The 24,646-nt window shown below is 37.6% G+C and overlaps 1 protein-coding gene across 1 annotated transcript in view; it reads right to left on the bottom strand.

The window, feature by feature from the left end:
* DARS1 (aspartyl-tRNA synthetase 1) overlaps positions 1 to 23,681 on the bottom strand; it is a 39,538-nt gene extending 15,857 nt beyond the window's left edge. Inside the window, exons 1-7 of the mRNA XM_027461333.2 lie at positions 23,526 to 23,681; positions 22,385 to 22,442; positions 16,984 to 17,076; positions 11,905 to 12,007; positions 3,833 to 3,935; positions 2,609 to 2,689; positions 2,109 to 2,168 (exon numbers count right to left, since the gene is read on the bottom strand). Of these exons, the coding sequence (XP_027317134.1) occupies positions 2,109 to 2,168; positions 2,609 to 2,689; positions 3,833 to 3,935; positions 11,905 to 12,007; positions 16,984 to 17,076; positions 22,385 to 22,442; positions 23,526 to 23,603 (576 nt within the window). The 5' untranslated portion in view covers positions 23,604 to 23,681. The remainder of the gene's footprint in view (positions 1 to 2,108; positions 2,169 to 2,608; positions 2,690 to 3,832; positions 3,936 to 11,904; positions 12,008 to 16,983; positions 17,077 to 22,384; positions 22,443 to 23,525) is intronic.
* Positions 23,682 to 24,646: the final 965 nt, after the last annotated feature.

Consider the following 24,646-nt stretch of genomic DNA (forward strand, 5'->3'; position numbering starts at 1 on the left):
AACAAGACATATATAAGGCTCTGAAATTTAATATTTCATCCTTCCATCAGTTTAGTAAAAATTTAATCTGAATTCCCTTTTAGCATGAAAAGAAACAGCTGTTTAGCACCTTTATCCAGTAGCTGTTGGAAATGTGGAGAAAAATGACTTCTACAGAAGACAGAGTTAAGGTTCAGACCTCAAAATGAGGGGCCAAACAGTAATTGCTGAATAAATGGGATACTGACGATGGTTAGGCTGTACCATATAATATATGTTATATATATTATATGTACCATATAATATATGTACCATATAATCATAGAATCATTAAGGTTAGAAGAGACCTTCAAGATAATCTGGTCCAAACATCACCCTACTACCAACAGCACCCACTAAGCCATGTCCCCCAAACATCAGAATTGTCTACAATCATATAATTTAGAAAAGAAGGATCCACTTAGGTCAGAAGTTGTACCCTCCAAGTAGACTGGTGACAACTTATTTATTGGCAGATACATCAGAAGTATTTGGAGAGTCCTGCTGGACTACTGGCTATGTCTAGGGATGGAAGAATTTTAGCCCATCTCTTTGTTTCATCTCTTGTATTTACTCTGGCATTACAGTCTTCCTTCTTTTTCCATTACTAGATACCTTCTCAGGTTTTACTCCACAGATGCTCTCACCTGACTTACAGTTTTCATGCCATTATTTTCAGCTATTATTTTCATGTTATATCCATTTGTATTACTTCTCTCTTCTTTTCAGGGTTCAAAGCTCTTTTCAGTTTATCATACAGGTATTTCATTCATTTAAAGAGTTTTCTTAAGTTTCTCTGGCCTGTTATTCAGCATTTTTCTGCATCATCAGAAGCTCAAGTGAAACTTTACTTTTTAAGATCCCAGAGTTCTACCTTCAATTTAGAAAACTGCCTTACCATCACCATGATGTGATGATCCTTTAAATATTTCTCACTAGTACAGAATTCTTTTTGTGAAAGACTTAAAACAAAGACAAAAAAAAAAATATATAATGAGATACTAAATATCCTGAAAAGTAATTACAAATTGAAGTTGCTAAGTATCACACATGATAAGGTCAGGTGAAAAGCCATTAGCATTGATCCAAATAAAACAATTTGCACAAGTAGTTTTAGTTGCTGAAATAGAGATCGTATGTTCAAATGCTTTAAACACCTCAGTCCCAGAACTTTTCTACATTTTCCAATAAATAAATGACTTTTTTATTTCCCAGGCCCATGGATTGGTTTACTGAGAAGCTACCATAATCCTAATTTTGAAGGCAGTACTAGAAACACCATAAAAACAAGCTAAGCACACTCATCAGTCAATGAAAAGCTAATTAAAATTGTATCATGGAGAGCCAAGTATGAGAAAAACAAACGTGACCAGAAAAAGTCACATCAACAGGGCTGCAGTTAGTTAATTATGCATTCAGTGTTGCTATTTTTAATTTTTAAAGAACAGTTCTGCAATTTTTTTTATTGCTGATCAGAAACAGTAAGTATTTGGGAAGTATATTAACTAGCAGAAAGCTGCAAAGAAAAGTATTCCAGATAGAAAAAAAAAATGGGTAAACTGTGGAAGAAACAAACAATGAGACTGGTGTGACAGCCTGCTACAATTTCACTTGCAAGAGATGGATTACAGCACCTCAGCTATATGTTAAGTTCAAAATTTCCATCCTGTATTTCAAAACAGAGCTCTTACTACACTTTCGGGTACTATACTTGAGAAGAAATGTCTCCAAATTGTCTTTATTCAGTCACCTTTGACTAAAAAAAAAAAAAACGAACTGCTGTAGATGGCCACATGCCAAATTCTAAATGTTCACCTTTAAACGACTAGTAAGTGATTCTCTCATGAATGTCAGGAAAGTTGCTTCTTTTTTTTTTTTTTCTGTTGTTTGCATGTCCATATGTAGATGAAACTGAGTCCTCACAATGTCACTCACAAATTGAAAAACACGTTTAGTTTAGTAAAAAATTGTTTAGTTTTCCCTCTGGCCAACAAAACATTTCCATCAAATCCACTGCTTTATTACTTCATGGATATGAGTGGTGTGGACAATCAATGCTTGCAGGTAAGCACATAAAGCATATTGCTTACCCTCAGATCAATGACTCTGTTGTCCAGTCTTGTGTCTTGGTTTACAGTAGCTCTTCCATCCTAAACAGTTGTGCAAAAAATACATAATTAATATACACACCTAAAAAAGATTAGTAGAGAAAAACATCTTTTGGTTAAAAAAAAAAACAACAGGGTTACTTCTGAATTCAGAACTTCCAGATCAGTCTGAAGATCATACAATAAACTGCCAGTGTAGCAAGGCTTAAGGTATAACTTCCCAGTGGTCACATACAGAAACCAGCTAAGAGGATCAACAACACAAACACAAGACTTCAAGCCCTCTGGTTTTGTTTTTCTACTGCAGTTCAGTAGAGAAGAAATCTATAGAAATTTCTAACATAGTTCTGGAGAAATATAAGGGAAGTAAAATGCAAGCCTAACAAAACCCCAAAAGCACTGCACAAAGCAAATGCCAGGCTTTCATGCCTTTCTTCAATTACAGATATAGGAAAACATATTTGAAGATGCAAAGTTTTCACCTCCTCGCCTTCCACTTCTGGACGAACAGCATCATCCAGCTGTAAGGGGAGTCGGGGTTCAGCTAAACTGATCACATAGATCTGAAAGTGAAAGAAGAACAAAAATAACATGAATTTCAGCTCACAAAAGGAGGTGTGATTTACAAAAGGATATTTTTGGCATAAACATGAAACAGTGTTTGCATAGGCTGTTAGCTGGAAGACTGTGATTTTATTCATATAGCCAAGATACACGGGTGCATTCTCACAATAATACTCAAAGTGCTTAAATCTGATTTTCCTTTGGAAAGATTTTTTTTCCCAGGGAGTAAAAAAAAACCACTGAGTTGAACAAGTACACACTGCCTACAGGACAAGCCTAATGTCAGGTATGGAACTACAAGATTTCACAGTTTTAGGTTCAGCTTGCAGCCAGATCATCTCATTCTCTCTGTTGTTAAAGTACTGTTTTACTTACCACCTAACTGGAGCTGAAAGAGCCATTTCAGACTGGTAATTCATTTGACTGAAAAAGCACAGGCAGAGAAAGGCACCTTGACATACAGGCTAGTCATAGGTGCATGATTTCCATAATGCTGTTAACTTAAATTTACCTTACTACTACAACTATAATAGCTATTGTACTCTACTGTTGAAGTGACTGTGTTTCAGTAGTACTGTAAATATACAGTTTATATATTGGCTGAAAACCTTTAGATGAAGAATATACTGCATAAAGGTTTAAATACACATTCTATTTAAATAAACCATAAAGCTACGCTTCCTCCAGCCCTATGGAACAAGCTATGGAAAATTTAGATTTCAAGAGCTCCCCTATTGTTAAGCCAGTACTTTACTTTAGCTGAGAGTTATATATTTCCACTCCATTTCACTAAGGGGAAGATTGTAACTCCCTGATATAGAAGAAACTTCTGTCTTGCATTACAGTACTTGCTGCAGTTAAGAATCAAAACAAAATGACAAGCACTCTTAGCCAAATTGTTCCAGTGAGATTCTCTATTTTACTTGTTAGTGTACTTCAAGTGGCAGGTAAAAATCAAATCTTTTAAAAACAGGAATGTTTCATGTTTATGTACTATATATTGAAGTTCGTAGTTTAAAGCAGTATATTTCTCTGGTATTGGACTGCTTACTTACAAGGTTTATAAATGTAAAAAGACAGACTAGATAGGACAGATAATTTCTCTACCAATTAACCAGCGCTCAGTTTTCTCAAAAAATTACCCTTTGAACGTGCAGCTCAACGTCTTGCTGAGTACAACCTCCGATTTTCTGATGTGCTTTCCTCACAACGCCTTCTACATCCACAATGCTCTCTTTGTTGATGCTGTCAATAAAGATAGTAGGCTTACTAAATTTCATTGCACACTGCACCAGATTCAGTATACTTTGCACAAGGATGTTTATGTACTGTATGAACTGCTGCAACAACAAAACAGTTAAGGATTTAAATAGTTCTTTATTATATATAATCGCTTAATAATAAAGGATGTCACTGAAGTATTCCCAGCCACAACAAACTCAAACTGGGATGGAAGACTTGGGAGGGAAAGAATTATAATTAAGCTCAGCGATTGCTCATTCTTTGTGTGTGTATACATTAAGTGACAAGTTGCATAGTTCTTTTTCTAGGCCACATACACTCTTGCATGTGTCAGTTGATGCAATTATCTGAAAGATGGGTCTTGAGCAGCAGAACAACAGACTGAAAGGAAGTCCTAGATCTGGAAGGGAAAATCAAACTGATTGAGCTTGTTTAAACTAGATGACTTGTTACTGAAAGATGCAAGATGCTTGTACGCCATTTCTTTAAGACAGAGGACATCTTAATTGCTCTCCATTAACAGTCACTAATAGTATACTAAAACACTATATACTATCTTGAAAATCTTCCAATGATATGATGGAAAGTATGTGTGCTAAGCAATCAGTAACAAAAGCCTCAAGAGCGACAGATGAAAAACAATTCCTACGAATGGTTTTCATTTAGGTACTTAAATATTGGACTTTAAGCCAATTACTTTCTACATGTAATTTCATCCCTACTGGAAATACATCTTTACTTTGAGTCTTTGGCAGCCTGAGTACAAAAAGCAAAATATCTGAAAATACTTATCCTCTTTTTGAAAAATAACTGTTACCATTAACTTTATCTTTCACTTCTCAAGCACTTTTGAGATGATTGGAAAGCGCTTTAACTCATCACTTGACCACGTAAGCCCTCAGAAAGCAAGCAGGTAGTAGACCCATAATTTGACTTCAAATGAGTTGAGCAAGGATGTCGTTAGACAAGTGGGCCACTACTGACTTTGGGAAATCAAACATCAATTAGCAATCTTCAGGTTTACGAGGTCAGCTCACTAGTTAGCAAGACTCCTCCCCACACCCCAGAAATCCCCAAAACAATAAATCCTCTAACTTAACTAAATGGCAAAAGGTTGGGTTAATGAGAAATATTTTACTGTACAAAACTGAGGGGCAATAACCCCCACCCAGTTAAAGGAGAGGACACAGTGCAAGCAGATACAAGCTACTGCTGATGGTAACTACAGTCCTAATCACTTGCATCTGCATCAGTTTATCTAGCACTGCCCAGAGTCAGCCTAAGAGAGGTGAACAAAATCTAGATATTCTAGACAGACAGTCTTTTTGTACAGCTACAGTAAAGCCACATGAGAAACTCATTAGGATTAAAAATTCTCTTTTTAGAAATATGTATGTTTGGAACTAGTCATCCTCTCACATGAATTACCCAGCTAAACAAAGAAGTTTCTCTTTTTAGTTGATGATGGGAACTTGGCCTTCTTCTCTGACAAAGCCCAAGTGCTATGACCCAGAAGCAACGGAGATGCAAAACAGTACATGTTGCAGAGTATGACTACTCCCTTGTCCTGCTTTCTACTATTCCGGAAGCATCCACACAAGCCCTAGGAGAAGCTAGATGGATCTTTGGTCTACAAACTGTTTTATGTTATGAAGTTAAGTTCAAAATCTAAGTTATTTGAAGTTATTAAAATTATTAAGTTTTTAATTAAAAAAATAAGTTATCCAACAGATTTTTTGAATAAAAGTGATCAAAGTTTTTAAAAATCTATTGAAGTTGAAGTAACAGTGGGCAATTCAAGCACTAAAATTCTCAAAACTTAACAGCATCACTAGAAATGTATCAGAAGTGGCTAAAAAAAAGAAAAAAAAATCAGCATTTTAGCATTTCAGCATTCAACTATTTCTTTGATGGCAATACTTTCAGGTGATAGAACTCATTGGCAGCTGCTCTAAAAGTTATACAGACCATGGTGCTTTATATGCCTAACCATTAGGTAATTCCATTTCCTATTTAATATTCCTGAATAGTGTGCTTTTTTGTTTTATTTATATTTTGAAAGAGCTACAGTTGCCAAAATCAGTATAACGAACAAATGACTGCATTTGTACAAAGCAAAGGCCAGCAGTAGGCTTTAAATCAGAATTCATTAAGTAAAGGTTGAGCATCCATTCATCTCAAATACTGAAGATGAGACAACAAATTCAGCACATAGTAATGACAGTAAGCGCCTACAAAGAGTTTGCTCTCTTACAAATGGTTTTGTTTAAAACTACTGAAAAAAAATAAGGCAGGAATACATCACTTCGAATGCAAAAGACAACACGAAGATAAGAAATGCACAGAGAATGCCTCATGGTAAAACAGTACTAGCTATAACTACAAATTCCACCTACTTTTCCAATAAGTGAAAGTTTAAAAGAAAACAAGCTGTACTCTTCTGCTAACTTTCTCCCCCCGCCCCAAAACAGTTCTCTTCTAATTCTCCTGCTTCCTTTTTCACATCAACATTTTGTCAAATGCCCAGAAAAATACTACTAATGACACCAGCAGCAGTGTATTAATTGAAATTATAATTTTCTAGTCTGCTGAATAAAACCCCTCCCACTAATAATTGCTAATGAGAATGCTTTTAGTGCATCGAAGCAAATTCTACATGTTGCAAAAAAGAAAATAATAGTTAATGTGTTTTATGACTCAAACCACTGATCCTATGGCAGCAAACCAGTATTAAAGAAGTCATTACAGAGCTATGCTCAGAATGTGCCCAGAATTCACAACACACGAAAGTCTAAAAGTTTAAAAATACAGGAAGAAACTGACTTTTACATCACTGCAACCGTAATATCACTTTGCAAACTTGCAAAACAACTCCAAAACTTTGCAGTTGTGATTAAGTGTGCTTTCACTTTTTTTCCCCTCTCTCTCTGAACTAGAACTACAATTGAAACGATGTATTTCTTGGTCTGGAACACACTTTAAAAACTGTGACATCCCTTAGTCCCTAATTTTTTTGTAACTTCATGATGCCTTTGAACTCAGTTCCTACCTATGTAAATACCTGTATCCAAATACATATCTGATTTGGTATGCAAGTAAAAGCTCATGCTTTGAGTTCTATTTGAACTGAATTCAGCAAAATCTAGTGCTGGTGAAGCCTAAAGCTCCTAATGTAGTTCATCAAATGTAAACTACAGAAACCTAGAAGATGCTGTTTTCGTCCTAACAGTTAATTCCAAGGATGTTACTGAAATGGTAATTTCAGTTCAAATTAGAACAAAAAAGATGCTTTAGTTAAATGGTGGTAACTACAGCAAAATCTTCAAAGCGTTCCCCACAACATCAGCCCTAAACCATCTCAGTAACTTTTTGATAGAATTCCCATGAGTAACAAAAAACAATCAAGCCAAACCAAAGTGAACAAAGAGCAGAAAAACACCAAAGCTATCACCATTTCCATTAAAGACAACAATATTTCTATCTCTAACTAAAATTGCAAAGGACCAGAAAATAAATTGGTATGCATGAAGAAGACAGATGATACCTTTATGTTGCTTAACCCTGAATAAAATTATCGTAGTGACAGACTCAAAGCCCAAAGCTAAAAACTTCCTCTGTATATCAAAATTTTATTGTAATATTTCTTCCCCAAAATCAAGACTAATTATTAAAATGTCCATTAGATGCCTTATGTAGCTTTTAATTATCTGTGTGCCTGTTAGCCAAGACTTTCTCTTCTAACCACAGGATTGCATTATTGCAGTCTGTATGACAACACCTTTCATCAACAGCTTCGTGTTGCAAGCTGAACCCCATGTGGGCCCCTCTACTTGAATCATAGAATTTTCTTGATCAAAAGTCTAAAAAATTAGAAGAAACTTGATTATACTTTATTAAATCTTAAAACATTAAATATTTTTTATAAAACAATCATCAGTTGTCATTTATGTCAATATCAGAGAAAGCTGGGTATAAAAAAAAATACTTTAAAAATTCACTTTGTAGTTGAAAGCATGCACAGGTAGATTTAAACCCATCAGACTGGGTTTAATTTAAATTTTACCTACTCTTGGATAAACTAGACAGGTTTCTTCAGCCTCAAAGGAAAGCAGATTTACCTGACTGCATGACTTCATCTTGCAGCTTCATCAGCAACCTTTTCTCATTTGACATATATTAAGAAATAAAGACAACAAGAGGACAAAATATTCCAGAAATCATCTGACTGACAACTATTTTATTCTTCTTTTCCAAAACTCACAAGATCTTCTAGCATAGTAGGGAAGAGACCTGCATGAACTCCTGTTAAGTTGGTTATCTATGATGATCTCAATATCCTAATTACATACATTTTTCAGTATTAATCCTGAACATACACAAAATCTGAACTAATGTTCACAAAGGGACAAATTCAAATGGAGGAGTATTAGAGTGATTACTCCAAATAAGCCCTGGTTACTATATATCCTGTAGCAGTAATCTAGTCACCAGTTTACCATTCCAATTGCTGTGCCATCAGCAAAAGTAACCACTGTGATTTCAATTTTCCCTGGTATTACCAAGTCATGTAGCCAATCAAGTTAAGTATACTTTTCTACGATCTAAGTTTAATCCTAAAAGTTTACCCATCACATTTTTGTTTTTTCTTATGTTTTATCTCTTTTCTAGATTTTCGTTCTCTAGCCTGCCACAGAGAGCCATGTACTTTCTGAGAGAGGGCAAACTGTTTCAGCAGCTAAATTAGGATCTGGTAACCACCTCCCTCAGCTGCTACATCATATCACCGCTATTTCTGGATTAATGCCAGTAGTGGGGTAAAGCCCAGTGCTGGTTTAAAAAAAAGAAAAAAAAAAAGAAAACCAAAAGTGATCACACCCAGTACATTCTGGAGAAAAAAAAAAAAAAAAAACAAAACAAAAAAACAAAACAAAAAAAAAAAACAAGTTGATAAATTACTAATTTCACCACTGGGCACCTTTGCTGTCTGAAAGACTGAAAGAGACAACTGCCTCTGTAATTCCTTGCAGGAATGTGCAGAGGTTTTCTTTGATGAAGGACCTTATAGGGAACTCCATGGCTGCCAACCTTTACGGACACTACACTGCCAGCTCTGTATTTTTTAAGAGATCAACTAGAAACTTTTTACAGTTAACCTCAAAGAAATCTCTTTTAAAACCTGAGAGAAATCAGTGTGAAAAGTATCTTTCAATAAACATAACTCACATTGCTATGATCATGGAGAGGTTCAGTATACGAATATTATGTTACTATACGTATATTCATATTACATTCTGTGGTTTCTAGACCACAGAAGGTTATGAAAGTTTTGTTCCCATGTGCCAATATCTAAAAGAGGAACTGGTTTGTTTATTATTTATGAAAATTTGTACAGAAATTGCTCACAATTTAACCAACCTTTATCTTAACCTCTCCTTAAAATTCATGACCTGTAATTTCACAAGCTGTTTTAAAGAAAGTTTTGGAGCTGCTACCAAAATGAGAAAGCAGCACATGTAAACTAACGTTTACCTACTGCCAATGAGAAAAGTTTAGTTTACATTGAAATTGAGATGTAAGTTATTAAATATTTTCTTCAATAAATGTGTATTTCCTCAGTTAATGTTTAGGAAACAAGAGGAGATGATGAAAAAGACACCAAGAAAGGCAGAGAAACAATATAGTTATTTTTAGACATCTGAGACCAGCTTCATCTGCTAATAATAATGGCATTATTCCACAGCCCATGAAAACAAGCAGGAAAATGACTGAAGACAAGGCACGTACTGTCACTGTGCTTCAGGTGTCACTGACGTGGTGACCACAAGTGCACTTGGAAGTCAGGGAACAGCAGCCTCTGAAGGATAAGAGGCAGCTGCAATGACGGTAGACAGAATTGTAGAACAAGATAAAACACTGGAAAAACTGAGAGTGTAGGAGGATATTAATGAAATAGGTTTGTTGGTGGGAAGGAATCCTAAGATGATTGCACTAATAGTGTTTAAAAATAAAGTAACTCTGCAAAACAAAACCCAGGATGGTTGTAGTACTGAAAGCTGTATCAAAGCACATTATAGTCAGCATACAGGCATTTCAGAAGCACAAATGAGTACAATATGCATGCTATAAAGTCTGAAGTATCAGGATTTGGACATAAAATACTACCATAAAAGGGAACAGATTGAAAAGTCAAAACACAGTATAAACATGAATTTGGCTACTCAGGGGAAATCAGGTCTGTCACATCAACAAAAGTGGGGAGATGAAAGGGAATTGGAAAGAAATTAAAGGATATGGTTCCATCTGATTTAACAGCTCACTGCTGCCAGAAGATAAAGGAGCTTTGCCCTCTGCTCTTTCCAGATACCACCTCTTGGTAGCTCTGCACCTCCAGGACCTACTTTAAATCACTACCCTAACAGAAAAATAGCCTAGTATAAAAGATCAGTAAGTCTACAAAGGGTCGTGGAAGGCTTACAAGTGGCAGTCAGCTCACAGAAGAGTAAGGACCAACTTCCTTTACGCAAGCTCCTACCACAGAGCTCTGCTACTCATGAAACAAATCTAAGACATTCAGTCGTGGAGCCAAGAAACATGAAGAAAAATTGAAGAAACAGATATTGAAGAAAACTGGAGGATAGGAGAGTATCACTACTATAAAATTGTTTCACTGCTCTGTAGTGCAACTTTGTTGAGAGAGCACCAGCAGACTGTTAGTGGGTTACAAGGAGAGGAAGTGGGGAACCAAGAGATTGTGCACTCAATTCTTTTCAAAGCTTCTAAGTGCTGGAGAGAAAAAACTACTTCATGAAGAAACGGAACACTCTGGCTCATGAACACCTGTAAACAGCATGCTTTGCACTGGCACTGCCAACTCTAAGCACCGCCAAACAACAAACACTGCTGGTTCTGTTCTCCCGTTGCCTTGAACCTCAATCAGCAGAGGCATTATCCTAACCTTCTTAACTTGGCTTCTGCAAGTCTATACTATAATGAATCCCTCCTCTCCCTGACATATTGAAGGTTGAAGGCTGTGGCACTCTTGCAGCTAATTAGTGGGGGCTCCCTTCCCAGGCACAAGAGTAGTGCCAAGAACTACACAGAAGCAACTCGAGTACCACATGTTAAACATACTACCGCACCGAACTGATCCACATTTCTGTTTGTGAGTAAGTAGTTATACATGACTAAAAAATGACTAAAAAGCTCTATTATAAAAACACCATTGTCATATGAACATATTTAGTAATGGACAACCTGAAAGCACAATCCTGAAGCAAGAAGTAGGGTGAACATTGTTTTTTGTTTTTGTTTTTTGTTGTTTGTTTTTTTTTTTAATATAATTAAGAATAAAACAAACCAATTAACTGAATTTAGATTGTTTCAAACTTTTTTTTTTTTTTTTTTTAATTAGCAAGTCTAAATATTACTGCAAGTAAAACCAGAATATTTTTGAAAAGTAACTCAACCTCCTCTCAACTTTTTGGGCCAAAAAAAAAAGGCGTGCAAATAAGATTAATTCAGGGCATAGAAACAACTCTTAATTTCAGCTCAGTAAGACGCTTGTAATGTGGAGCTTCTTTGCACCAGTTCTAGCAATATAATGTTACCACACTGCAAATCTTGTAGAAGAAAAACCTTTAACACGTGCAGACACACACAAACATCACACAAAATGAAGTGCCCCACTAAGCTCGGCTTGCCAGACTTTTTGTTAGCCAGCTTGAAAGTAAATGTAGGTTGTCTATGGCGAGAGAATGCTGCTTCAGCAGTTCAGAATGAATTTCAAGCCTGTTCTCTATTTTATCTTTTGTCAGTGTAATGTATTCAATGCAATAGTGAACTGACAATTTAAATAACTACATTTTAAAACAAACGAAGCATTGATGTTAATGTGTGAAAATGGTCCCAACCCCTGGGAGTCCTGGTTCCCACCATTGTTTACTCTGACAACAGGATATAATTGCTTACTTACTTGGCAGCAAACTTTACCATCTGCTTGCTCGCATGCTGTCCCACAGCCACAAGAGCCTGGATATTAAACTGCTGCTGACGCAGGACTAAGAAACACTGCTTCCCTGAATACAAAGAAAAACAACGCAGGTGTATTAAGGACAAGTTACTCGATAGCTTTGTGAATGAGAAAAATGCTTTACTGTTTTGATATTAAGCTGAGCTCTTAAGGGGGAGACGGGAGGTGGAAGTTTCCCTCTCCCTCTCCCTGTCTAAATAGCTAGATCTAACTACGTTCAGCTCTGCAAGTACACACACCAAACTTGAGATAAATCAAGTAATTCTGACTTACAGAACCTGTGAACAGACACTTTCTTAAAGTACCAATAAGCCTTCCAAGATAAGTAATATTTAGACAGAACAAACTGCAATTCATAACTTTTTGAATATCAAGTGTTCTTCAACTGTAAGAAGAAATCATACTTGTTGCCTCAGTCACAACTGCTTTAAGTATACATTATTTTAAAATAAGTTCTTCTCTTCTAAAATGTACTTCATCACTTCTAAAATTAAAGGCATAGAGCTTATTTGAAAAATGTACTCTGAGAGAAATGGGCTTGATTTTGCACCACAAGGGTCTATACCAACAATGTTCATTCTATAATACACCACACACTCAGAATGAACGGGAACAAAAGGAGTATTGATTCTGATAAATGACAAGAACCTAAAAGACCCAAATAAAAATTCCTGCAAGAGCAATTTATTCATGAACAGCTTAGGGAAAAAGAAGTTAATAGGACGTAATAGTAATTTACAAAGAATAAAATGCACTTTGTTGACTTTTAAAATGGATATTTCCAAGTCAACAAAACTCCTTTAATTTGTTCAAGTGACAGTTACAATCATTTCATATTTCTGTTCACATCTCTAATAAATATTCATTACTTAACTTACATTTAAGGAAACATGGTGATTTTAAACGTTTCTTCAGAGAGAGAATACTGACAACAAATACTCACAGTTGCACAATGACAAAATGCATCAATACTTTTTCAGTTCCAAATTCTGACTCATAACATGACATTTCCATTAAAATTGTGAGAATAAGGAGCTAGCTTTGTTAGAGCTACTTCCCAATTACTGCTGCCTTACACTAGAAAACATTCAAAACAACATATATCCAATGTGAACAGTGATACCAAAAAGACAGTTGTGGTTTTCACTTGTGATTATGTAGATTACAATTTGACACATAGCTGCAGATGATTTACATGATATTAGACAATCATGATAGATGTACATCATGACATACAATGTCAGAAATAAAATCAAACACATAAAACAACTAAAATGCTATTAAACATAACAATTACGTGAAATACCTTTATCCTGTGATTGTGATTTCAAAAAAGTGCAATAAAAATAACTGCATATTTTCAGGAGAAAAAAAAAAAAAAGCATACAACTATTTCCATATTCCAGAGGCTGCAATATCTTAAGAAAGCTAATATAGTAAGGATTTACATTTTTCCTACAAGCAAACATTAACCCATAGATTTAAATTAGAAAAGTACAGGCTTCATAAATTAAATACAGCCTTCAGCAATATATATGCCTGTGTTTCAGCAAGTTGACAAACTAATTAAAGTACAATTTTTCCATAGGACATTATGTGCTAAGGGTTTTTTGGACGAGCTAGGCTTATCTCTCATCTTTAACATCTCAATATTTCTTACTTAGTCTTGTATTTGATACAGTATTTCATTGAAAACAGTATTTTTCTCTGGGATCTCAGTCACAAAGAAGTTAAGGAAGTATGATGGAGATTCTGCAACAGAATATTAGGTGTTCAAACAAAAATACACAGCTGAAGACAGCAACAATGTCACTCAACTTGGATAAAGTTAAGGAAAAGCAAGTGAAACAAATGAGGAAACTTGTTTGGCAGTTGTATTTAAACCCAAGACTGTAAGTCTGATCGATATTTGCATTTCAAAAGGACTCAAATCTTGTCATGAGTAATGGTAGTTGTTTCTATGATAAAAGAAAATGGTTTGTAGAATATAATCATTTCTAATCACATGGAAGATAAGTGATGAAACAAACCTCACTGATAGAAATAATTAAAACATCGGAGTTACAAAAATTGTAGTAGGAAACAACTTTTCCCCAAAGAACCTAATGCGTGCAAAATAAAGTACCAAACAGATGAGGCATAACCAAATCTAGTTCACGATTAGATGCCGTTCCAGATCAAGAGACGGGAAAAAAGGAAGCATTAGAGTGTGAAAAAAAATAGGATTATAGGATGCTCTCCATGTGTTTCAAAATCTTTACATGGTATTTCAGTGAAAAGAGTAAGACCAACTTTAATTATTCAACAACAATAAACTATTTTAAGCTTCTATAAAATAAACCAATATTGTGTCCTATACACGAAGACCTAAACAGATAAAGAGTTTCAAAAGAAAATTTGGTTAAAAAAGTTTGATAGTTTATTGGTAGAAACTTTTAGTCACTGAACAAATAAGAATACATCACACAGAATTCCATCAAAATGTAGCATGGAAAACCAAACAGGAATGGATGTCCTTTCTTAGAAATACCAAATGACACGAGACCTTTTGAAAGAAAAGGATGCAAGCAAGAACTTTGCATAAACTGTGAAAATTTGTTTGTCATACAAATTAATATACCGTTAGTTACAGACATCTATCAGCAAAGGAAAAAAACACTTTTTAAAAAATAAAATTTGGTCCACTTGCACTTCATGGTCGTCTTATTTTCAGACATACTATTTTGATGTTTTATAAAAGCTTTGCATCCATAAAACAAAAACAAGTTCCAGCCTTCCATGCCACTGAAGTCCCAGCTGCCTGGCAGAACCCAGACTGATTTCCCAACTGCTGTTCAATGATAAACGCAATCAGTAGCTTAGGCTGGCTTTAAAATAAAGCCAGAAATAACATTTCATCTATGATAAAAAACACAGGGCCTCAAGCACTTTAATTTTAGTGCAACTCACAGAAATTCCCAACACCCCATTCTTTACACATCTTTCAGTTAATTTCCATTGGACTTCATGAGTGGCTCGCTGTATGAGACAGCTGGATTTTGCAGTTGTTCACATTCATTTATTTGGTTTATTGGTCAGAACCAGACAGGGTTAAGTAAAGGCTATGTTGGTTATTTAGAAGTCAAATCCAAGCTTCTAAGAAAAATAAAGCTATTTTTGTGCAAGATTTTCCTGTTTCCTGCAAGATTTTCCTCTCCGTAACGGTAGGAATAGCGCCACAGTGTGTGTGGGAAAGGCTAACATTACTTTTTATTCTTAAACATTTGCTTTTGTTGTAAGATTCTTTCCTCCAAAGCTTAAGTAAACAAGCATACAGTATTCCCTAAGAGCATTCCCTGAACGTCAGAATTGTTCTGTCTTGTCAGTCTAAGAATGGGAACAAGAAGCACAATCAATAAATTGAGAACACTCTGTGTCCATAATCGATTCCTTTGCTTTTATTCTTCAGGTTGCACTAAGAGTTTTGAAAATAGACATTATTATTTCATGAAGAAACACGGTCTCTCCTGAGGTCAAAGGTGAAGGGTGAAAAGCAACAGCTTCCTGGAAGTTAATGTTGCCATGTTACATGTTGTTGTGACTGAAGTAAATGTATGTTTCATATTAGTTATCTTATATAAAATACATCAAGTAATAAACAACAATTCCATTTTGGTTTAGAGGTTTGTGTAAGACATTTGTCTTTAGTACAGTAAACACTGTTAGTAATCTGAACTTTTCCTCTACTTACAAAATAAAAAGCCATGAGGATACTCATGTTTGTATACTAACATTTAAATTAGATCATGTCTCCTGCCTGAATAATTCCAAGTTGTAATGACTGAGGTTTTCACAGCTTTTGGGGTTACACAATTTCTGTAACTAGCAAAGAACAACTTCCATGTTATACCATACCACAAAACTACTGAGGAAATCACACAGGTCATCCTAAATGTAAGATTCTAATATACATTAAAACATATGTGATACATATATATTTACATTGAGCTCCTTATCTTAACTAACAGCATTACAGACAATCATCAGATGACTTTTTTTTTTTTTTTTAAGAAAAGAAAATGAATCCCAAAAAAAAGAGAAAATAATCTACACTCTGTGACAATAGTCTGCACTGGATTTTCATCCCTAATTATTTGTATTATTCCCAGTTCTACAACTACTGCTAAGCTTCATTTGTGAAGATAATTTCTTTATGATCTTTTCTTTCAACTCTTGGGAAGACAACATATTTGTATCTCGCTACAGAGCTGCCAAACATAACTGAAACCAGTACAACAGTTGTCAGGATCTGATGTCAACTGAAAAGGCCAAAGCCTGTTTAAGTTTGCATATGGCAAACTGATCTCCAGAGAGAACTTCTGATTCTAGTGAAAAAACATGGCTGTCAGACAGCCAACTGTGACAGCCCACACTATGCAGAACCCACAAAAGGATTCTCCTCTACCTTATATCCAAACTGAAATAATTAGATACAGACAACCAAAAGAAATAAATCTGTAATTTTAATACATATTTTTGTTTCCTATCAAAGAAAAGGTACAGTAAAACTATTCATACGCAGCAGAATAAATACGGCTGGCCTGACAACTGACGTATTTAAAGTATTTTTTTTTCCACAGAGCCTTTAAATTGGTTCATCTCAACACCCCCAAAGAGCTCCCCCAAAGCAGAATGACCATAATTTTTTACAATTATTATTTACAGTTGTCCACACAGTATTTTGTAATGTGATAAAAACAAAAATTACTTTTACAACAGTGTAATAATAATACCTGATTTTCTGCTCAGCTGAAAATGAAATGTCCTCTTCACCTTTCAGGAGAAGAGGAGTGGAAAATAGAGTAAGCCAATTGAAGTGCACACTGAGTAACCAAGTGGCAAAGTTTTCTTATATGCAAGACATAATTAACAAATAGTATTTGCTTTGCTTCCTTTTACTGAAAAATCATGAAACCAAAATAAATGTCCAGTTTATATCAACAAAATGAGAAAATAAAAATCAGATCCCTGGAGGCATCTCACCTTTAGCTCTGCTCGTATGAATTCTGCCACGAACCCAAACCACCTCATCAGCCTTCTCCTCTGTCAAGTCTTTTATTCGAACCAAAACTCGATCTGCATTACAGAAAAATAACACATTTTAGAATTGTTTTTTGGAAGGAAAACATTTTTCATTTAAACTCCAGATACATTTTCTATCACTGCTAAAATTTACAATAAATCCAAAATACTATTTTGTGTACCTACAGCATAATAGAAGTTTGTACTGAAAACACACAGGATCCTGTTTCGTTTCTCTGTGAATAACACTTAATCAAGGAGTTTTAAATTGTCTCAAGCTTAACGTTTGACTTAACACAGCAGGGTCAGACTCCCCTAAAACAAAAGCAAGACTTATTGTAGTTTGTGGATGGCAAACCCAGAATGACTACATTATTTTGGTAGGACTTCACTCTGCTGCACGGCAAACCTGGACTTACAAGCCTGGATTTCTGCTCACTAAGGGATCCCTGCCTTGCTCCACCATACAAGATGGACACTGGTATGTTGAACGTATGGCTCAAAGGAGACATTGCTGTTCTCTTTCTATACATTAGCAGGGTGAATATCGCTGTAAAATAATCATTATTTTAAATAAAATGAATCTACAAACAAATGTGCACTGAAAATTAAAGGAATATTTAATGCAGGGTTAATAAAGGGTAGAATTTGGGTAATAAAAAAAGTTAAAGAAAAATATTTCTAAACAAATCAGGACTTCATAGTTTGTATGCAATTAAAACTACTGATTATACAAGAAGATCTTTTTCATGGGAAATACACAACAAATTCCCTCTGTCATCACAGACTTCTCCCATGTTGCAAAACATTAAATTCACCAAGACTCTTCAACTAGTCTAAGACTAAGGCTTCTCTTCCCAACAGAACTTTTTCAAAGTTTGTCTAATACAGCTTACCATCTGCCATTCTGGACTCCTTCCTTCTGTCCCTGAATATTAGTCACAGCTTGCCCTGAAATCCTATTATTCTGCACTGGACTGGTATTCTGAACTCTGCAAATATGAAAGGGGGTGGTAGTGTTTAAATGTTTTGTATGCCCTTATGCTCAGGGTAACATTTTTTTCTTCATAGACGCGCATCAAAGTAAGAACAGAATGAAAGTGCATATAGAAACATGATACAAAATTGGCTTGAATACATTTGTAAGTGTGTGCATGTGCACCTGCACTAGGGAAGGGAGAAAGGGGAGTAAAGATGTTATTGCTTGCCAGCAACCCCTGTTGTTCAAACCTCATCAGTACTATAGGAAACAAGCAACCAGCATAAACTATAAGCTTTAGTACTTCTAAGAGTTTGGTATTTAAGAGTTTTACAGTTAAAATGACCTCAGTCAACTTAAAACTGTATTACTAGAAACCCAAAATATTTTCCAGGCACAATTATAAAGACAAAATGAGGTGTTACTCGTTTTATGGATCCTTAGTGTTTCAAGAACATTACATAAATATTTCTTTAAAATCTTTTTGATACATAATGGTCCATATTTCACCAAGATGAAATGACACCTTTAGTGCAAAATATATATATATATATATTATATATATACACACATATAATTACTAAAAACTATTTCAACTTCCATAAAGAGGGTAACAAAACAATATCTAAAAACAGGCACAATTAAGTGATTTTTTCAGCAGTAGACACAGCAACTTTCCCATCACTGTTTCCATATATGCCCCAAATCCACTCTTCTTTCATCTTGCTTCTAAAATGCTGGTAGTTCACAGTGGTCTCAATGCTTGTTAGTTCATGGCAATGTCTATGCTTGTTAGCATAAGCAATCATTTATCTTTGTCACTCATTTTCTCTTGTCCAGCCAACATATTGTAGCTCCTATTTTCCTTCTGTATTCTCACCTATCATTTCACATGGAATTCCTTTCAGTTCATTTCTATCTTTTCCATGATAAAAATGAAGCTTCTTGTTCTCACCTTTGCGGTTCTCCCACCATACTCTCCAGCCTACCATCTATTTGTTTTTTCGCAAATGCAAGCTATACTTACATTTTGTTTTCTTGCCTCTTCTTGCTGCATAAACACTTACAGATAATATTGCAAAAATAAAAGACATTTCAGATTGTGCTACAGTTGCAGCAAAGACAAGGGATACAGATTAAAGATCAGACAAAACACTCCTTAATTAAGTCTGAATTTACATGGCCAGCACCCATTCAATATACATGTTATTTTACCTTCATTGCTATTTAAAATTGTATTTAAGGAGAACCTGATTCTATTTTTTTTATTTCGTTTCCTTCATGTATAGCACAACCTCTTCTTTTCAACATACTAAATAAGGATTATCTTTCTTGCAGAACTCTACCATTTTTTAAGCATGGGAGGAGAGAATAAAAATCCAAAAAGCTATATGGGTCGTATAAGTCAAAATCACTTTTACATACCCTTTCTTCTAGGTTTGTCTAACTTACATCACTGAATTTTGAAAGGGCAATAAATATTTCTGGTATCGCTGTGAAGTGCCATCATTACAATGTTGGATAAATTTGAAAAAACGAAGAAAGTGGAAGTTTAATAATAATAAACTAAAAGCCAAAAGCAGTTTAAGATGAAAGCAGCTTCCAGAGAGAGGAGGTGAAACCAACAGGTCTGAACAGACAAAAAGGGAAAGGCAAATGGAGTTTACTAGTAATCATAGCCGCGAGCTGGCAGGAAGGACTGTAAAGACATGAAGTAATGGGAGGTAAGCACACCACACAGGCAGGGCAGCCAACACTAGCACAAAAAAAGACTGAGGTGGGCCAAGTATGAAGGCACAGGTGTGGGTGTGTGAATACAGTGGAGTAGGGCAGAATATCTCTGCATAAACTTTGTGATCAAGTGAAAGACCTTTTGTTTTGCCTGGAGAAGAACTAGAATCTCTGAGTGCAGTGAAATGACAATAAGCTATTCCCTTGGAGAAAATAATTTGCTCCAATCCACCTAAACATTTTAGCTTCCCATGTCCAGCCAGTGTCCTCAGCTCAGTGCAGCTACTACATCAAGCCTAAAACCAACCGTACCACAGGCATCAAACTGAGCTCCGGCCCACACCTGTGCTCTTGGCTCCAGTTCCCAGACCGTACGCCAATCTGCACACACCACCCAGACCTCATTATTCTGACTTAGACATGGCACCTATCCACATGGACTTGAGAAAGAAATTAAATACTGCACAAACAGATGGAAAACCCGCATTCATGGCACCCCATGCCCCATGCAGTAGTTCCTTCAAGACAGTCAATGCGACCAGAATACTTCAGAGAAAAGCATATGTGTGCTACTGATGTTGAATGATGACTACACGCTCCCATGAGTCCTTTGATAAGAGCTTTCCCTGGCAGGAACTTCTTTTAATTGAAAGTGCATCAATCTACAGGAAGGCATTGGGCTGATCTTGAGATCTTTTATTACAGACATTTTGTTTTTTATTGTTACCCGATTTGGTGTTCTGGGTAGCAGCTTTCTAACGAATAGAACAGCAGGAGTGGATGTAGGGTTTATTTTATGTCCGATGGAAACCCTACTAAATCTTGTCCATGCATTGGCTGAGACTTTTTTTTAAATGATTGAGGGGACAACAACCCAACCTACAGCACTCTGCCCTTTTCACATCGTTTCCCATAGCTTTTACCATTTGCCTTCTCAACATATTTTTTCTCCAGAGTATTTTTGAGTGTTTCTTTTGAGTATGAGACAGCTGGCAGGGTAGACTTCCTCCAAGACAGTAGGACTCGATCCGCCATCCAAGCCTGCAGCTGGGGCTCCCACAGAGCTGTTGATAGAGGGTGTGAAACTGGCACAGGGGACAAAGCCTGCACAAGCTCTGCTGAGCCAAACGCCATCGCAGAGAGTGCAGGGTGAGGAGCTCCAACTGCGTGATCCTTCAGCCTACAGTCAGCAGTGCAGTTTAACTAGTCAGCTGCTACCTCTGAGAAGGTGGCTTTTTCTTGTCATTACACCCTTTGAGTTATGGCTGCACAGCATGCAAGGCTGGATGGCTGTGCTGCTGCCTCTTCCAGCACTCATCACACCCCCAGCCAGCTTCTTTTACTTTGTTAAGCTGGCTAAACAACTTGATATTGTTCACAATTAAACATGTTGAAATGGAGCACAAGACCAGTGCAGCCAGCAGCTGGGCTGGCTAACATCGTGACAGAATTTCAACTTTAGTCCTGTTTCTTTGGCAGCTAATGCATATTTTATTCAATAATGACTGTAGATACCGTCTCTGGTGATTTTCTTGTCCTGACATTTTTTTTGCATAATGTTCCCCTTCAGTTGTTTGCAAACTATGATTGTTTTTGTGGCCGCTCCTCTTCCCTACATTCTGCATTTCCTTTCCTAAGGGAAGTCAACCCAAACAACCATCCAGAGGAGAGAAAAGTTACCTAGTCAGAGAAGATGTACTTTTTTTTTTTTCATTCCACTATGAAAAAGTTACAAGTAGCCAGTCTGTTACCTTCCCTCATTCCTGTTTCATAAGCTAAATCATGTGAAGATTGATATTTCTTGGGATGCTGATCTGGGACACTGTTCTCTAGCTGAAATGTCTTCCTGAATCCCAATTCTGTACCAGTACGAAATGAGGATTTCTGAGTACACAGCAGTGTGAACAACAATAAGAACTATAAATATTTATATATCCTACTCAGAGAGAGCTGTTGCAGCAAAACATAGCAGAACTTACTCAAAAAAGACCCCAACCACCCGACACCTCAGGAGTTGGTATATTAGAAATAACAATAATTGAATACAAGAAAGTCAAACTTGCAGTGACAAACCGTAAAAAACTGACAGGCAGCACAGGGCAAGGTCCAGGCGAGCGCTAAGATTGTAATTCCATAATCTCCCTGGACCCTGCTCTGATATCCAACTATTATCGCGATTTTCTTTTCTTCTGTCCAATCAGATTTTCTTCTGTTCCAATTTATGTCCATGACCTCCTGTCTGATTGCCACACACTTTCAAGAGTCTGGCTTTATCTTCTCTATACCCCCCCATAAAGTAACCTTAGATAGTGACAAGATCATCCCTCAGCTGCTTCTCCTCCATGCTGCACAAGCCCATTTCCATCAGCCCCTCCTCGGGGATCCTGTGCTCCTTCCCCTGCCCAGGCTGTCAGGGCTCCATCAGACTGGCTCCACAGATCAGTGTCTTCCTTGCACTGGAGAGCTCAAATCTGGACACAGCACTTCAAATGCAGTCTCACAAGCACCAAAGATATTCAGATAAAGAAGAGCAGCAGAATCTGAATGAAAAAGTTTGGTAAATGATTTTTCAAACAAGTACTGAAAATATGCAGTACGTAACTTGCCCTCTTTGGCCTTTTTCAATTGTTTTTTTTTTGTTTTTAAACTGACCTGGTTTCTCCTGGGATTGTATCATTGATGACACTCCATATCTTTCCTTGGCATAATCCTAAAAAGGAGGTGAAAATATATATCAAAGAAGTACACACAAAATGACAAATAAAATCATTAGTTAACTGAGATAATATAGAACAATTAGCTGTAACACTGAAGTGAAAAAAGTGTGTTTCAGACTGACAGATGCACAAGCAAAATAATTGTGCCCTGTGAAAGAAAAAAATTCAACACCACACACGATAGGATCACTCTGCTACACAGAAGTTAGTATAAATGCCTCTACAAAGAGTTCACTCCTGAAAATATATTTAATTCCCACAGAAGCAGATCCATTGCTAACTATTTCCTTCCGAAATTCAGGTCCCCTGAGAAAAACAAGACTGTATGCCAGTATGGCAGCCAAAGCAAGCCTGACTAACAAAATCTGTTAGGTAAGGCATGGGGATGGGGCCTTTTCTTTAAAACGATGACACTTCTACATAGTTTCCCAACTAAGCCCATTCATTTACAAACAAGAAATAAAATTTGTTTTATATTATTACACTGAGCAAATGAATGAGCTCACACTAAACACTTTAGATGGGGGGGGTCCTGGTTTCTCAACTTTTGAGGAATCGTGGCCAACATACCAAATTTTACAGAAGCCACCTGTAGTGAGAACTCATTGCTGATGCACACTTGGCCTTTCCAAAGAAAGCCAGTGTGACATGACGTTACAACAAAATGAACTGCTGCTCGTTATGGCCACGTTTTTCCTCCCCGAACAAACCCTGGCCTACAACACTCCAGCAGGGCTCTGAGGCGTTCAAGCACAAGCCCCAGCCTCCAGCCGGGCCGGCAGGAGCCAGCTGTGCCCCTGCTGAAGCAGCCTGGCGCTGAGCTGGCCCGGGTACTTGGCAGGGCCCGGGACGGGGCAGGGGCTGGGGCTGGGGCTGGGGCCTCCTTCAGCGCCCCCCACCCCAAAAACCCCTCAGGGGACGCTGCGGCCTCGCTGCCACCTCCCCACACCCCTCCCCTAGGCCGGCCCCGCGCTAGGCCGGGCGCTCTCCTTTCCCCCTTTCGGGGCCCGGCAGCCCCAACAAGGCGGCCATAACGCCTCCCATCCCCTCCTCTCTCCCTCCCGGCGGAGACCCACATCGGCCGCCGGCTGCTCCCCGTTCTCCGGGCGGCGATCGCGCTCCGGGCCCTGCCCGCGGCCGGCGGCGCTCGGCATCCTGCGGCCCCTCACGGTCCCTCACGGCCAACTCTCGCGAGATCTCCGCCAGCCCTTGCTACCGGTGCAACTCTCGCGAGACTTGAGCTTGGCGGCTCGGAGGGCGGGACTGCTCGCCTCAGAGCTGCCCGTGGGCAGCAGGGGCAGGGGGTGGGCGACGCCTCAGCGCCCCTGTGGGGGCGCCCCATTTTTCCGCAGAACGCCCCATTTTTCCGCAAAACGCCCCATTTCGATTGCTGCTGGCCCCACAGGGCTTGTCCTGCCTCACGACCCAGCCCGTTGTCACTTGGGGGTGACGCGTGGCGCTGAGATGCTGTGGCATGCAGCCTGGTGCCAGCAGGCTGGTGCCAACCAATGCATGATTTTGGTGTCTCATAAATAAAATTGAGTCACCAGTGCCTGCCCCGAGTTTCCTCTCTTCCTCTGGATCCTGCAGTTTATTATTAGCTAGCTAAAACCCAAAAGTAGCCCTGGTAATTTGGGGAGAATGAGCATTAGAGAAAATCCAGGTGTTTCCCTCCAGCTGGGTGCCTAAATCAATGTGGTAGTATTGAGGCTGGGCCTTGCTGCAGGTGGCAACTTTCAAATACCCAAAATCAAAGTTGCGAGCAGCTGTTGAGTCCTGTGGCCACAGTTTGTTTATTTTATGCAGGACAAGAAGAGGGAGTTAGCTGTCCTGATTTAAATTGCAGTTTTGAGTTCTCACATTTGACTAACTAATCCCTCTTGCGGTATCGATTAGAGTTCTTCATTTCCTGTCCTACAGTTGTTTATTTTACGGCGTTTTGTTCTGCATTAGTTCAGCGTCTTTTCTGGTGGGAATCCCCTCGCAAAGTTCCCCTTCTGCCTCTGTCTCACAGAATTACGCACTTCACCACCAAAAGACCACACAGCTTTCACAAAATCCTTTCTTCTCATGTGAAACGCTGTTTCAAGCTATTAAGATCCAGTAACAGAAAGGACAAATCATGGTTTTCATACCTTCTTACCAAGAGACACAAAGTTCTGGTGGTAGGGTATCGAGTACTCTATTTAACAGTAAT

The sequence above is a fragment of the Anas platyrhynchos genome, chromosome 7 (assembly GCF_047663525.1).
Source record: "Anas platyrhynchos isolate ZD024472 breed Pekin duck chromosome 7, IASCAAS_PekinDuck_T2T, whole genome shotgun sequence".
Classification (NCBI taxonomy): Eukaryota; Metazoa; Chordata; class Aves; order Anseriformes; family Anatidae; genus Anas; species Anas platyrhynchos.